Raw genomic sequence first — 12,611 nt, forward strand, 5'->3', positions numbered from 1 at the left:
TTACACACGGAAGACAAAAGAGATGACAACTGAAGGCAACTTTTATTATTATTATTATTATTATTATTATTGTGCACAAGTGAAGGAATAACCGCACGTTCTTTTCCCACAATGCTGCCGCTGTGGATGATTTTCAATATATTTCCCAGCATTATTGCCTAAACACGCCCCACATCCACTTATTTGAAAATGGCTTCTATAATTACGCCTATGAGCTTTTCTGCCACAGTGCTTTTTAGTTCTTTTCTTTTGAATCAACATGCTTTCAGATGTGGGACTTTATTCTCTTAAAAATGAAGCGTTGATGCGTTTGGTCATAAGAAACATACAAAAGTGCTTTTCAGTCTGTAATTGATTGATTGGTTGATTGGTTGAGCGTGAATTGTAGAAACCAACCAAAAGCAAAGTATGAATACAAAATACTTGAACAAACGTTTTGTCTGTTGAGCGAAGGACCATTCTTCGTGCGTACGTTGAGTTGAAGGGTGAAGTGCGAGTGCTGTCGTTTGTGCTTCTTGCCGCAGGTTTTTGCTCATTTGATGATGTCATTTTTGTAATTTCACGAGGGAGGCGACATCAACGGCAGCTCGTTTGGCCTGTGGTGAAATGTCAAGGTTGAATTCAGAAAAAGCCCATGTAAACATTTCTGTGTGTGCGCGGGTGATGATTCCTATGTAGTTTGCATTCACATGCACGAGCGTTCGGAGTATGTTTTCCCCTAAGACTTCAAAACTACCACGGCTGAAACAGCTCTGTGACTTTTACATCAAAGCTTTCTTTTTCATGTCTTTTTTTAATGTATTTTTATGAATAGCCACACAACGTTTCATGCATATAAACACCCATCTAAACTAAGCACGTGTAAAATTCTCCAGGAGCTAGCAGACGACGTCCTAATTTGGATGCAGGACACACGTTACAGTTTGGGGTGGAATTAAAGCCAGTTTCAATCCAGACTTGATCCGAACACTCTGCTCCCACCTCGTTATGATTATTTTTGTCTCGACATCTTTAGACGACATCTAAAGATGAAAACATTCGGCAGTGTTTGATTTTGTAAATCGACCATGAAGCAAAGAAGTACATCATTACTGAACGCTTGTCTTGACATGTGGGTGTGCGTGTGTTTGAACTCAGGTGACTTTTTCAGCGTGTGCATGTCAGAGACGATGTCCTCAAAGCAGCCTGGCCATCAGCAGGCCCTCTCTGCTCCTGGCTTCCCCTCTGAGGATCTCCAGGAAGCCCAGTTTAGTCAAGAACTCCAGCCTCTGGCGGTCGGTGGGCTGAACCTCGCAGAACACGCCCTGAGAACCTGCGCGAAGGCACCCGAGTCAGCGGGAGGAGATGACGAGCGCCGAAGACGCGGCCGTCCTCACCGTTGGCCTTGAGGGCCGCCAGGAGGGCGACGAGCAGGGTGCGGCTGACGCTGACGTCCACCGGCTCGGGCAGGTTGTCCAGATGCAGCTGGGAAGGGAAGTGACAGAGGAGCGAGTCCGGATACTCTCCCTGGTCCTCCTCCATCAGCTTGATTAAGTCCTGCGTGAAAAAAAGACAGCGCGTATGCACTCAACTGAAAAGAGTGACACTTTTTTGTCATACTGTATTTTTTGAAACCGTCACTCTAGCAGCTGTGGCTAACGTGGGCTTGCATTGCTAATGCTAGCGTTGCATTGCCACTGCGGCTGTTCTCTTGACGCTGGACTGACGCTGAAACCTCCTTGCTATGCAGGCCTTACAGAGTCATGTTTGCAGTGTGGAGGACACGAAGGAGGATCAGTGTGCGCTTTGACGCGCAGCATGGGCAGCTAGCATGAAGCCAAGTCCCGTGTTGATGTCGCACACTGTTTATTGCGGTTTGGCTCAGTGTTTCACCCACGTGTCACATATTTGTGTTGTATTTTTGCTCCCACACGGCATCCGACCTCCTCCACGCCCACACGTGTACGCACCTGCGTGTTTGCGTGCCCTCCGTTGGGCATGTACTTGTCCCTCATGGCGGGCAACCAGCTGGCCTGACACCTCTTGGCAAAAGAGCCGACGTCCAGGATGCCCAAAATGCAACCGCACACGCCCAGCTCATCCTCCAAGATGAAGCTGTACTCGGGGCACAAGGCCAGGCATGCTCCCAGGCACCTAAACAAGCAAAATGACTCTTGTGACTCTTATCTGTGTCTGTGCAGATCCAGATCACGTGACCCGCACCTGTCTCCTACGACATCCGGATGAGACGCACCCGACTCTTGGCCACACTGAGACCTCAGGTGAAGCTGACGCACCATCCGGTACAACTCCACCTGCGACGGCCCAAATCATAATGTTCCCGAACAATAGGTAGGGGGCAGAAAGCGAGTGACCACCGCGACAAAAACTTGCGTTGCCAGATAAACCCCAAAAGAGGGAGTTTCTTTTTTCAATTTACACAAAAAAGAAAGAATCAACAGTAAGGGTGTCTTCAGACCAATGAGTTCAAAAGTTTCAGTTTTAATTCGAAAGTTCATATATTCTTTATAAGCTGCTGTTTACTTGAAGTATTCCCAAAAATACATTGATCACATCTACCTGCATGTACTCACTTACGGGGCCGCAATTGTTTAGAAAAAATGTGAAAATGTGAAAAGTATTTGCCAGTTCCGAGTTAGGACGGAGCTTTATTTACTAAAAAAAAAAAACAAAAAACATACAGAATTAGTCATTATTATTATGAGTAAATATTCTGCAACGACAAGCTGCGTATTGTCACTGTCGGGTGGAATCCTCGCAGCTCCAAAATGACGACTTTTCAGGAAATGGAAAAATAAACAAATGCCATCTTGCATCAGTTAGTAAAACATCATTTAAGCTATTATACCTTATTGTGCTATCGTATTCCGTTGGAAGGGAATCAATCTGCATTTAATTACTTTTGCAGCTTTTTTTTTAACAAAACAACCTTCCTCAAATGTATCTCACCAAACTATTTTCACTCAGCGTCCAAAAATCATCCAGGCTCTCAATCTTGAGGCGACTCTCATGCTGTACGGCTCCGCAGGGCGAGGGAAGAGGCGGAGTTTTACAACACTTCTCAGACAGTGGAGTGCTCAAGAGAGTAAATAGATTTCTTCTCAAGCTATTTCGATCACTTTCAACCGGTTGGCGTTTTGATATCATTCTGCTATGTAACTGATAACCTCCCAATTCTTAATAATAATCATTAATAATCATTCTACAGTTGAATTCACAAATGCAATATTGATCAATGACTGTGTTTTGACTAGTGCTGGCACATACAATGTATTCTTGCTTTAAAGAGTTTTGAGTTTCGTTCCCCTTCAACATGGATCTTACCAAGACATTGGCCCTATTGGGACCATCGCAACCAGCGGCGTGAGCTCCCTACCTTGTCCTTACTGCGGTAGGGCCTGATGTTGTAGAGACGCGAGGTGGGGAAGAGAGGAGGAGGGTGAGTGAAGAGCTTCACTGCTGCTGCCTATTGGGAGAAGCATCTGCGCTCATGCACGAGATGCACGACACACGAGCTGAGTGTAGGACCAAAGCGAGTCATTTCACGTCAGCAAACGAACGACAAACCTGCACTTCCCCGGATACGCCTCCTTTAAACGCCCACGGCTCCGACTCCTCTCGCAGCACGTCCGTTCCTGCGGTCTTCCCGCACACTATCTCAAATCAATTGTACTTTTTGGTCTGACTGTGGGAATAATAACAATTAAAGACCCCGGTAACTCACAGTGGAAGCAATTCCTCCAGGAGGCCAAGGTGGCGCTGTCATTCAGGACCCGACCATCTGAGTGACAGATATAGCAGCTATTATTATTATTATTATCAGTCGTATTATTATTATTATTATTGTCAACACTGTACAGTGGTACCTTGAAATACGAGTGACCCGGCTGGAACGTTTTTTGAAATACGAGGGGTGTCAGTCTTCTAACCCTTTAAGCAACGGACACAAACGACGGCGCAACGTGTAGACAGACAACATAACGCTACTTACAGGCATATATTCTTCATCCTCTTTGAAGAACTACTATTTTTACTAACTGATTTAAATTAACTGAGTTGTGACCGCCATCTCTGTGGATATGTGTTATACTGCCTCCAGGTGGCCAAGGCGCACACACCAGAAGGAGCAGCAGGAATGTCCATTGAATTGAAGGAAAGAAATGTGGCAAGAAATGTTGAATTCTATTTGTCATTAGTATTATACGCAGTATTATACAGTGCTATTTTCCAATACTATTTTGATTTTCAAACAAATTCAACAACAACAAATTCACCTCCTGTCTCAAGGCAGCACTGTATTCTCCTTGTTATGTGTGTTCCTCACCCAGCCAGCATACGAAGGCCTTGGCCACAAGTGCCATGTTCCTCAGGTCCCACACATAAGGGTAAAGGTCATACAGCACAGCCCGGTTGGCCCCGCCCACCACGCTGCAGTGCAACTGCGCAATGTCTTCGCACAGAGACAGGAACTCAGAGGCCCGACCCCGCCATTCATCCACCTGTGGACACACACCCGTTAAGTCCACGATCACGTACTGGATCCAAACAGAAGACTGTAGAACAGGGGTGTTCAATCTCTGGTAGATGAAGAGTTTTCTTCAATATGGCCCTTGCAGCCTTCCTTTTCCCATGCACGGCTCCCAGCGAACATTTTTTGGACCCCCCATTGTAGAAGGCTTGCAAACCTTGTGAGGTGAACTCTTCTTGCTGTTGGCACAGACCAGATGGCAGTTGCTTTTGAGCCAGGTGAGATCCTGGAGAAGTTTCTGGGCCGACGGGCCATGCTCGTGAGGCAGATAATGGAGGCCCACCAGCAGCCGCACCTGGGATTCGCTCAGAAGGCCCTTCCCACCGGAGTGACCTCGACCACGGGCCTTATGTCCACGGCCTCCCCCTGAAGGAGCGCCGGACCTGGATGCCGGCGCTCGGTTGTTGGCTTGACCCGGCTGCCGTTTCCCGCCCTCTTGGACCTCCCTCTCCCCTTTGCTCTTAGTGGGTGAGGGAGGGGGCGAGCTTGAGTTGAGGGGGAACACGGGGAGTTTGGCCACCACAGAGCTCCCTCGAAAGGTGGCGGTGCAGTCGCATCCGTCCGGGGTTTTGGATCGGGAACTGCGCTGATCTGCTCGTGCGCGCTGCCGACCTGGGAACAAATTCATATGTACATATGTTTCATCATTTCAATAGGTTTGCCCGAAAAGCGAAGGCTTTCACTGCTGTAAAGGGTGTTCCTGAAGGTCCAATACTTGTCCATGAAAACCAGTGTTGCACAACATTTATTGAGCCATACATTTATAGTCAACAATAACTTTCTGAAAAGGATCATTTTCAGACCAATGAAGTGAATCTGGATCATTTCCTGTGGCGCAGCATTTGGGAATCGCTATATATACCCTAGTATATGTACCTGCTTGGAGAGGTTGGTTGAGTTCTTCCATCCAGTCGTGTAATGCAGCAGACAAAGCTCTGTCGGGACAATAATCTGTCTCCTCATCTAGAGGATAGAAACAACTGCATTATTGTACAACTGTACTTTGGTGACAGAATCATCCCTCTGCACTTTCCTTATTGTTTTCACCAAACAATTTCTAATCACAGAAGCACCCAAATGACACAAGTAAGCATTTGCCAAATATACTATTTTTGCCTTGTATCTATGCAACATCACCTTTGCTCTCCTGGCTTCCAGCTCTGTACCAACTTGCCAGCGTGTGCAGCGGGATGTAGTTGGCCTCAAACTCGCAGTTGGGATTGAGGAGAAGGCCCCTCAGGTGGCGTCTCAGCCAAGGCTCGCGGCCCTTGAATGGACCCAGGAAGAGCCGGCGGGAGTCGTAGTCGTTGGCGTGCAGGTTGTCCCAGATGAGCGGCGGGCGCTGCAGGACGGACTCCACCTCGGCCAGGCGCTCCACACAAAGCTCCCGAGAGATGACCTTGCTACCTGTAGGCCGCAGAGGGAAGCGCAAGTGCAGGCGGCTCTGAAGTTTTGAAAAAAGATCATGATAATAATAATAATCCCGTATTGCGCTACAATCAGTTGAATTGTATCAGACTAGGGAATGTGTGACTCAGTTAAAGAGAAAACAGACTTCAAAGAAAGCATTCAGGACACCAGTAAACACAAGGACTGAAACATAGCGAGACAATTCGTCGTACTTACTATTATACTATACTATGCTATACTATTAAGAAGTAAACCTCAAGAGATTAGCCAAATATGCTTCCAGTTATGACACGATTCAAAATCAGCCTATCCAGTAATGGCCAATTAGCGAAGATGGGATTGTGCGAAATGATAGTGTGTACATAAGTTATTGTTTGTCCATTGTCCGTCAGACTCTCCCTGGAGAAGCTCATAAATTTGTTGCTCTGAGGTTCAGAATAAGCCTTTTTTTCCCCAGACTTTGACAACTTTTCAGCTCCAAGGTACACAAATTCTTGACACCAAAAACTGGAGTTCAAGAGTCTTGAATTGGGTGTGAGACACAGAGGACTGGACAGGACCCTGAGATCATCTGGCCTTTGCCTGAGGTCCCTGGTAGCGTGCTTTTAGTGTTTTCCCAACATCATTATGTCTTCAGTCTCTCAAGGGTTCCCCGAGAAATCCGTCGATGTGATTCCCGGGTGCCTTGAGAAGCTGGTAACCGATTCTGGTGCCTCACCTGTCCATATTACTGTGATGTTGGGAAGCAAGTCCTCGCCAACAGTCTGCAGGTAAGGAGACTTCTGCACGCTGGGGGAACACAGAGAACTGCAGTACTCTAAAAGGGAGAGAGGAAGTTCATTGTTGACGAGTAAAGCTTTGAAAGAGTTCCGCACGGTGCGTACCTGTGGGGCAGAACAGGAAGACGGGCGGCTCCCCCAAGAAGCGGTAAATCTCATTGGTTACGGTGACCTGAGCATGTGCGAATGAAGAGAAGGCCTCACTGTCAGCCTGACACAAGGAGTGATCGATGTCGTCGAACAGGATGGCGAAGGCCTGGCAACCGAGGTCAGACACCTGCGTGCATCCACGACACGATACGAGCTGCTAAAGTCAAAGCGTGTGAAGGCATTTGAAGTGTGTGAAGTATTGCCTACTTGTCTCAGCTTGCGTTTCAGGAGAGTCAGGTCACAGGAGGACGAGAAGACGATGTCCTGACCGGGAGAGAGGGCGTAAACGAACCTTAGGCCTCTCGATTGGGCCTCCGTGATAAGAGTGCGCAGTTGACCTGAGAGGACAGCATTTGAAGACGGGAGAAGAAGAAGCTGGACTCGACAGAAGGACGAATGGTTCTTACCTTCCTCTTCAGGTGAATAGACTTCTCTCCACAACAATCTATGCTTCAGGTCATCTTTTGGACCATACAGGTAAGTGTTTAAACCCCAATTCTGCATCCTTGCACAGAGAAAGCGAAGGAATGTCGGCATATCAAAAATTCATATTGTCTGCAGTTTTGCCATGCTCTGCGAGACAATACGTGTCAGGTAGCAGCAGCACTGTATTGATCTTGCAGGTAATTTACTGGAAATGACCTCCTGAGTTATGAATGGCATGGTACTAGCACACAGAAATCATTCATACAAACACATAAATTGTTTGCTTCTGTTGTAGGCGGACCGCGCTTCCTGGACAGATGGTACATGTTGTGCACCCATCCACCATCTCCACTCGGTTCCCACTATGCCAAACTTACGCAACCCTGAATACCGCCTACTTTTGAGCCGAAAGAAGTGGATCTATAAATAACCGCAGTGCCCACTCCACGCCTGGCTGCTGCTACGCCGACACGGCGACAGAAGTCTTTCTACGTGTGTGTCCACACAGCAGTAAACAGACATTCGTGGGTTTATGTAGAACAAATGGATGGCGGAAATGTAGCAACAGATATACAGCGACTATGCACACACAGTGGTGGCACACTTACCACTGGAAGAGAAATCTCCTCTGGTCCATAGACCATGGCCTCCCATAGAAACCTATTGATGGAAGATAAAAGATATAAATGCAATGAAGGCCCTGGAGGCGGGACATGCTATGTGTTGTCTTTTTTGTTTTGTTTCCAGTCCAGGACCGTAAAATAGAGTCTCAGTTATGTACGGTCAATGAAGCTGCATCATTTCATACCGCCGTAGCTTGGCGCTGTGCCAATGTGCTCATTCACTGGAGAGAATGAACAATTCCTCCCAAAATGTGGTCAACGCTATCGCCCCTGTGAAGCTCATCCATCCCATGCGCTCATCCTGTGTTTACCATCGACATTATTCATCTCTGGCTAACGTCTGCTATTTTTAGAAACGGGAGCATCTCCGGTGTTTCTCTCCTTCCTTTGCGATGTCTGTATTTCGTGAACGCAGAACACGGACCAGCGGCAAGTCACTCAGAAACACAATGGCGCACTACTAATTTTACCTTTGGGTCTGGAAGTTCCTTCCTTGCTGGCAGGTGGGGAGTGCTGTGTGTGCAGAACTAATTACCGACTGTAGAACGATACCGCAAAGGCGAGTGTCGGTCGTATTTACTCGATCTATTTCAGTTGAAGCCGAATGAAAGCCTAATGAACAGTTTGCGTGACTGATTAGGAATTACTGCTGATGGTATGATGGCTGCATTGATGGAAATCAATGCATTGTTTTAAAAATATAATTTGCCACTCCTGTATTTGGTCACCAGCGTGTGCCTCCATCCTAATGAAAGCTGTTTCTATTCTCCTCCGCCCATGTACCTAAATGAGCTAAGTACGATATTATCAACCCTAACCCTCACAATCCATACGAAGCCTTGTCATCTTCAAATGTATGCACCGGCATCATCGTTACTATCACCTCAATGCCTCCGTATCCCTCTTTCTATCACATCCACGGCCACCAGTGCCTTTCCATAGAAGCAGAGTGAGCCCATCCACATATCGCAGGTCGGATGATATCTTGGTGCAAGGCTACTCGTCGGCCAATAAACACCTTCACATGCGCGCGGCATCAAGTGCCCACACAAAATGTAGGTCAAACGGACGGAGAAGGTGGAGGAGGGAGAAAGGAGTCAATCACACGATGTGATGGGTGAAGGATGCTGAAGACAACCGCTCTTACCTTCCACCACCCCGCAAAGAAAGTGCTGGTTCGCCTCCATCTTGCATCCCTTGCGAGACAACCAGGGAAGCCGTGTTTGAGCCTAGGTGGCGGCTGGACGCTTCATGCTGCTTCTTCCTCCTCCTCCTCCTCCTCCTCCTCCTCCTCCTCCTTCTTCATCCTCTCCTCGGTTCTCAGCGCCACGCTCACCGCCGGTGATGCGTTCACGCACACAGCAAAAGCTCGTTCTTTCTACTTTCCACAGTCGCCTTGCTTTATGTCTGTTTGCAGACTTGTTTATTTTTGTATTTCAACACGCATATTGTTGAATTAATACCTTTCAGAATTTTAAATTGGAATAAATGAAAACTAAATCCAATAATGCACCTGACGTTTTACTCCTCCCCATGTGTGACAAAAACTCTCCCCCAGGAGGCGCGGCTTGATTGACAAGTGCGGAACTCGCAACTGCTCCGAACTGCTTACATTGACATTCATCGTTTCAACGGAGACATTTTCCTTGTAGAACATCAAGGTAGGACCGATGCAAAACTTCAGCTACATCTGTTCTAACTTCAACTACATCAAATATTTCTCCTATTGATTCCAGCAAGCAGATTAAATGCAACATGAGGGAGCAAACGTTCACATTTCACGTCCATGCGATCATGTTGGACTTTGAGCAGCTTTGTTAATGATAAGGAAGTTGTTGTGTCGCTTAGTAAGCATGTAGTTGGAGCGTCCAGGCATGAGATTACTTTGTGATCCCGCTCATTGAAAATCTTTTGCACGTCCGACCCAATTAGGGCCCCCAAGAGCAATTAACAACAGAGCCAGGTGTCACATTCTTCAACTAAATATTAGTTTTTGTTTTTTTGAAACCATTTTTGTTTTTGTTCGGTCACATCAATATTTAAGTATTTGCTTGACATTTTGTTGATCCAATATAGTCCCTTTATTGTTGTTCTTGAAATTATTTTTGCACATTTCTGTTCCAGTTCTTTTAAACCAAAACTAAACGTGTATGTATAAATATATATATATTTAAAGTAAATGCATAGAATACTGGTTTATTTTGGTTAGTTTTGGTAGGCATATATCAGAGGACTCAAACGTTTTCCCCCCAAGGGCCACAGTTGTTAACCAAAAATCGAATTTTAAATCAGCATTCCGGAAAAATTGTACACTAGAAGTTAAAGGCACTTCAGAAGTTCGACTGTTTATAGCCCCTGTTTCCATATTGCGTAATTGTACACCACTGTGGTTCATTACTAGTTCTTTAAAACACGTGATAGGTCTATACACTTCAGCACCGCTGATTCTAGAGCATCATGGAGTTATTTAAAGGTTGGTTGACTTTATCAGAGAGCGTTTAATATCCAAGAATCATTTGGTTCTCATTTACTGTTATATAACATGTAGGCCAACTCTGACTAGTGTTATTCGTCAAGGTCATGGCCTCCCCCAGCACTCTCTTGTCAGAGGCGCTGTTCCAGTGTGCCATCTGTCAGGATGTGTTCTCCGAGCCCGTGTCCATTCCCTGCGGTCACAGCTTCTGCCTTAGCTGCATCACATCCTGCTGGGACCAGAGTGCCGCCTCCAGCTGCCCCAAATGCGACACGCTCTTCGTCGCTCGGCCGGAGCTCTGCGAGAACTCTTTCGCCAAGGAAATGTCCAAGCAGATAAGAGCCAGAAGGAAGCAGATGGACTCGGAGGTTCAGGAGATGATCCGGGACCGACTCCAGAAGGTGGCGGAGATCAAACACTGCATGGAGCTCAGCAAAGTGAGTTGCCCTAAGATATAATACAGAAATCCTCCACATCGTCACAAATTGAACTCCACCTAGTCACTGTTCTCTGTGTATTTTGGTGCTCTTTCTGCAATGTCCCAAGATGCCACAAGATGGTGCCAAAGTCTAAGAGGAAAGTAGTAATCGGGTTCCAGAAAGTATGTTGAAGTGGCAGCATTGTAACTGTCCTTGTAACGTAAACAATAACCCCACACATAGAAGTGTTGGTAACAACCCTCACAAATTTGAGTGAGTAAAAAAAATGCCAAGTATAAAAAATGACGATTCAAAATTCGATCCCTTTCCCATGCAAATAGTGGACAACTGCTGTATTACAACTATATGTTTCAATGATGTCTCCAGGAAAATACAAAGTTGGAAAAAGAGCGCAGCGCAGAGATGTTCTCTGCTCTGTTCCAGACGCTGGAGAGAAGCCGGGTCCAGCTGCTGGAGACCATTCGGAGGCGGCAGGCCACGATGGAGCACCGAGCCCAGAGGCTGACGGCAGAGCTGGAGCTGGAGATCAAGGAGCTGGAGAGAAGTAGGGAGATGCAGCACCTTGTGCACACCGACGGCTGCCTCGATCTTCTGCAGGTCAGCGGCAATCCGAGCTGCAAATCGTTTACCTTTTGAGATATTGTGCTCGCTTCAACTTGTATGTGTCAGAGGTCTTCAGCGTCAGAGTCCTGTTGCAGCAGCCTCGTCGACTTACACCCGTGTTTGGGGATTGTTAGGAGAGCTTTGGCCCACATTGATCAACAACTATGCTCATTTTTAGAAATACTTGCAATTCAAGGTCAGGCAAAATGCACATTGTTGAAAGAAACTTTCAAACACATGGCAGCTGTCTTTCAACTGTTTTTTTTGTGTTTTTTTTAACTTGCAGAGCATGACATGATGCGGCAGTATGCAGGTAGCCAGACCTTATATCTAAAAATCATGTTCATGGCTCAGGAATGATCATATCAGTTATTGTGCTCCTTTGTAGCTGAAGTTTATCTGGACCCCAGGACAGCCAACCCGTGGCTCGTACTGTCTGAGGATGCGAGACGGGTTCAGGATGGAGATGTTGAGCAGAACCTGCCAGACCTGCCAGAGCGCTTTGACACCGTACCGTGTGTGCTGGCCACCAAGGTAACTCGAGATAAAATTGATGGAGCAGAATAAGAGAAGTACAGAAGACAGTCTGTCTTTTTACTCAGGGTTTTGCCGCAGGGAGGCACTACTGGGAGGTGGAGGTGGGGGACAAGACGTCATGGGACCTGGGTGTGGCTCAGGGGTCCGTCAACCGGAAGGGTTTGGTGACACTGAGCCCACAAGACGGATACTGGGCTGTTTGTCTGAGGAGGGAAATTGAGTACTGGGCCTGTGCGGCACAGGCGCGGCTTCTGTGTCTACCCAAGAGCCCGAAGGTCATCGGACTATTTTTGGACGTGGCGGATGGGACGGTGTCCTTCTATGACGCCGAGGCCAAGGCACACATCTATTCCTTTACACACGTTCACTTCACAGAGGCCATATTTCCCCTTTTCAACCCAGATGTGAGCGACAACGGAAGGAACAGCTCACCGCTCATCATCCGACCAGCGGATGGAAGCGTGAGTTTAGACAATGTCACAATATGATTGAACTAAAACAGACACACAGCAAAACATTTTTGACTAATCATTTTTGATTAAAAACCCAGAGCGAGTGTTGTTAACAACCCTGCCAAACTTGAATGATCTGATTGATTGAATGATTTGAATCGTCTTATGTACTGAACATATTTTGATATTA

The 12,611-nt window shown here is 46.7% G+C and overlaps 2 protein-coding genes and 1 long non-coding RNA gene across 3 annotated transcripts; 2 read left to right on the top strand and 1 right to left on the bottom strand.

The window, feature by feature from the left end:
- Positions 1-35: 35 nt before the first annotated feature.
- Positions 36-9,187, bottom strand: si:dkey-183c6.8 (protein O-GlcNAcase). The gene is given in 18 exon segments (XM_061669528.1): positions 36-1,312; positions 1,377-1,536; positions 1,950-2,133; positions 2,203-2,294; positions 3,377-3,451; positions 3,453-3,482; positions 3,568-3,653; positions 3,725-3,781; positions 4,325-4,499; positions 4,686-5,140; positions 5,405-5,491; positions 5,666-5,935; positions 6,657-6,755; positions 6,823-6,994; positions 7,075-7,205; positions 7,275-7,372; positions 7,902-7,953; positions 9,064-9,187. Coding segments are annotated over 18 exon segments (2,400 nt in total). The 5' UTR covers positions 9,104-9,187; the 3' UTR covers positions 36-1,175.
- On the top strand, positions 6,422-7,758 carry LOC133398005 (uncharacterized). Its single transcript, XR_009767735.1, has 4 exons — positions 6,422-6,708; positions 6,834-6,985; positions 7,084-7,286; positions 7,589-7,758. It is a non-coding gene; the product is annotated as an uncharacterized LOC133398005 (long non-coding RNA).
- A 1,309-nt stretch (positions 9,188-10,496) lies between the features above and the next one.
- On the top strand, positions 10,497-12,538 carry LOC133397908 (E3 ubiquitin-protein ligase TRIM39-like). The gene is made up of 6 exons (XM_061669328.1): positions 10,497-10,826; positions 11,196-11,426; positions 11,499-11,628; positions 11,719-11,745; positions 11,821-11,966; positions 12,035-12,538. The coding sequence occupies exons 1-6, from the start codon at positions 10,497-10,499 to the stop codon at positions 12,455-12,457; spliced, it is 1,287 nt and encodes a 428-aa protein (XP_061525312.1). The 3' UTR covers positions 12,458-12,538.
- The last annotated feature ends 73 nt before the right edge of the window (positions 12,539-12,611 follow it).

The sequence above is a fragment of the Phycodurus eques genome, chromosome 23, assembly GCF_024500275.1.
Source record: "Phycodurus eques isolate BA_2022a chromosome 23, UOR_Pequ_1.1, whole genome shotgun sequence".
In the NCBI taxonomy this organism is placed as follows: Eukaryota; Metazoa; Chordata; class Actinopteri; order Syngnathiformes; family Syngnathidae; genus Phycodurus; species Phycodurus eques.

Excerpts from the sequence above, each read along its gene's own strand:
- LOC133397908 (XM_061669328.1), top strand. The coding sequence starts at position 10,497 with ATGGCCTCCCCCAGCACTCTCTTGTCAGAGGCGCTGTTCCAGTGTGCC. Across the intron at positions 11,427-11,498 it reads GCTGCCTCGATCTTCTGCAG|AGGTCTTCAGCGTCAGAGTC; the intron begins GTCAGCGGCAAT and ends TGTATGTGTCAG. Across the intron at positions 11,967-12,034 it reads CGTGTGTGCTGGCCACCAAG|GGTTTTGCCGCAGGGAGGCA; the intron begins GTAACTCGAGAT and ends CTTTTTACTCAG.